General features: G+C 48.9%; 1 protein-coding gene across 1 annotated transcript in view; it reads left to right on the top strand.

Moving 5' to 3' along the window:
* LOC147819649 (uncharacterized) overlaps window positions 1–852 on the top strand; it is a gene marked incomplete at its 3' end in the record, with an annotated part of 4,608 nt that extends 3,756 nt beyond the window's left edge. Inside the window, exons 3-5 of the mRNA XM_087172016.1 lie at window positions 120–252; window positions 525–591; window positions 732–852. Coding sequence (XP_087028142.1) covers window positions 120–252; window positions 525–591; window positions 732–852 — 321 coding nt within the window. The remainder of the gene's footprint in view (window positions 1–119; window positions 253–524; window positions 592–731) is intronic.
* Between the last annotated feature and the right edge of the window lie 297 nt (window positions 853–1,149).

Below are 1,149 nucleotides of genomic sequence, written 5' to 3' on the forward strand. Positions count from 1 at the left end.
TATTCTTTGTCCATCGTTGTTGTTTTTTTTATGTGTGAGTTTGTTTTATGCACCTGAAACCCACAAGGCCGTTAGATCATCTCACAACATAACAAACCATAAGGTGTTTGTGTGCGCAGTGGTGCCGGTGTCGGTCAGTAACGGCTGCCTGAAGCCTCCCCTCCCTCAGGCCGTGGTCCAGCCGGAGGACCGAGGTTTCCCCCCCTCCCAGCCCTGGTTCCCCCCCCAGCAGAGTCTGTCCAAACGCAGAGCGTAAGTCTGAAAGTCAGTGTTACCTGAGGCCAGGTAAGCCATCAGATCAGACAGCAGCAGCTACAGGAAGGTGAAGCTTGAAGTGTTCAAGAGGTTTTATGATGAATATAAAACCAGATGAAACCAGACACTGGACTCTGAGCTGTGTATGAAGAATAACTCCTGATTTATTTGACATAATAATTTTTATCAGATGAAACAGATGAAAGTCAGATTCTGGTCTTAACTGAGTTTTGAGTGAATGTGTATCAGAGCGTGTCGTGTTGTTCCAGAGCCGCTGACGTGCTGTTTGACAGCTTCGCCTCCGAGGGGAGAATCAACGTCAACCAGTTCTTCGAGGTATTTTTACTGTAACACGCATCAAAGATCTCTTCCCGCCAAAATCACATGAAGCTTTCACGTGTGTTGTTGGTGTTTTGGATGTTTCGGTTGTCGGGGAGTTTCAGGAACACTTTGGGTGCGTTTGTTTTCTCTCTCAGGCCATCTGGAGCTCCGGTCTGCACCGGTCCGACCCTCGGCTCAGAGAGTGTTTCTTCCATCTGAGAAAACTGCAGGACACTGAGGGATCAGTGGACAGAAACGCCTTCCACAGGTCCTTCTGTCCGTCCTTCTGTCCTTCCTTCTGTCCTTCCTTCTGTCCTTCTGTCCTTCCTTCTGTCCTTCCTTCTGTCCTTCCTTCTGTCCTTCTGTCCTTCTGTCCTTCCTTCTATCCTTCCTTCTGTCCTTCCTTCTGTCCGTCCTTCTGTCCGTCCTTCTGTCCTTCTGTCCTTCTGTCCTTCCTTCTGTCCTTCCTTCTGTCCGTCCTTCTGTCCTTCTGTCCTACTTTCTGTCCTTCTGTCCTACTTTCTGTCCTTCTGTCCTACTTTCTGTCCTTCCTTCTGTCCTTCTGTCCTTCCT

This window comes from Seriola lalandi, unplaced genomic scaffold (assembly GCF_002814215.2).
Source record: "Seriola lalandi dorsalis isolate HSWRI2012SDOR001 ecotype SW California unplaced genomic scaffold, Sedor1 jcf7180002051212, whole genome shotgun sequence".
Lineage (NCBI taxonomy): Eukaryota > Metazoa > Chordata > Actinopteri > Carangiformes > Carangidae > Seriola > Seriola lalandi.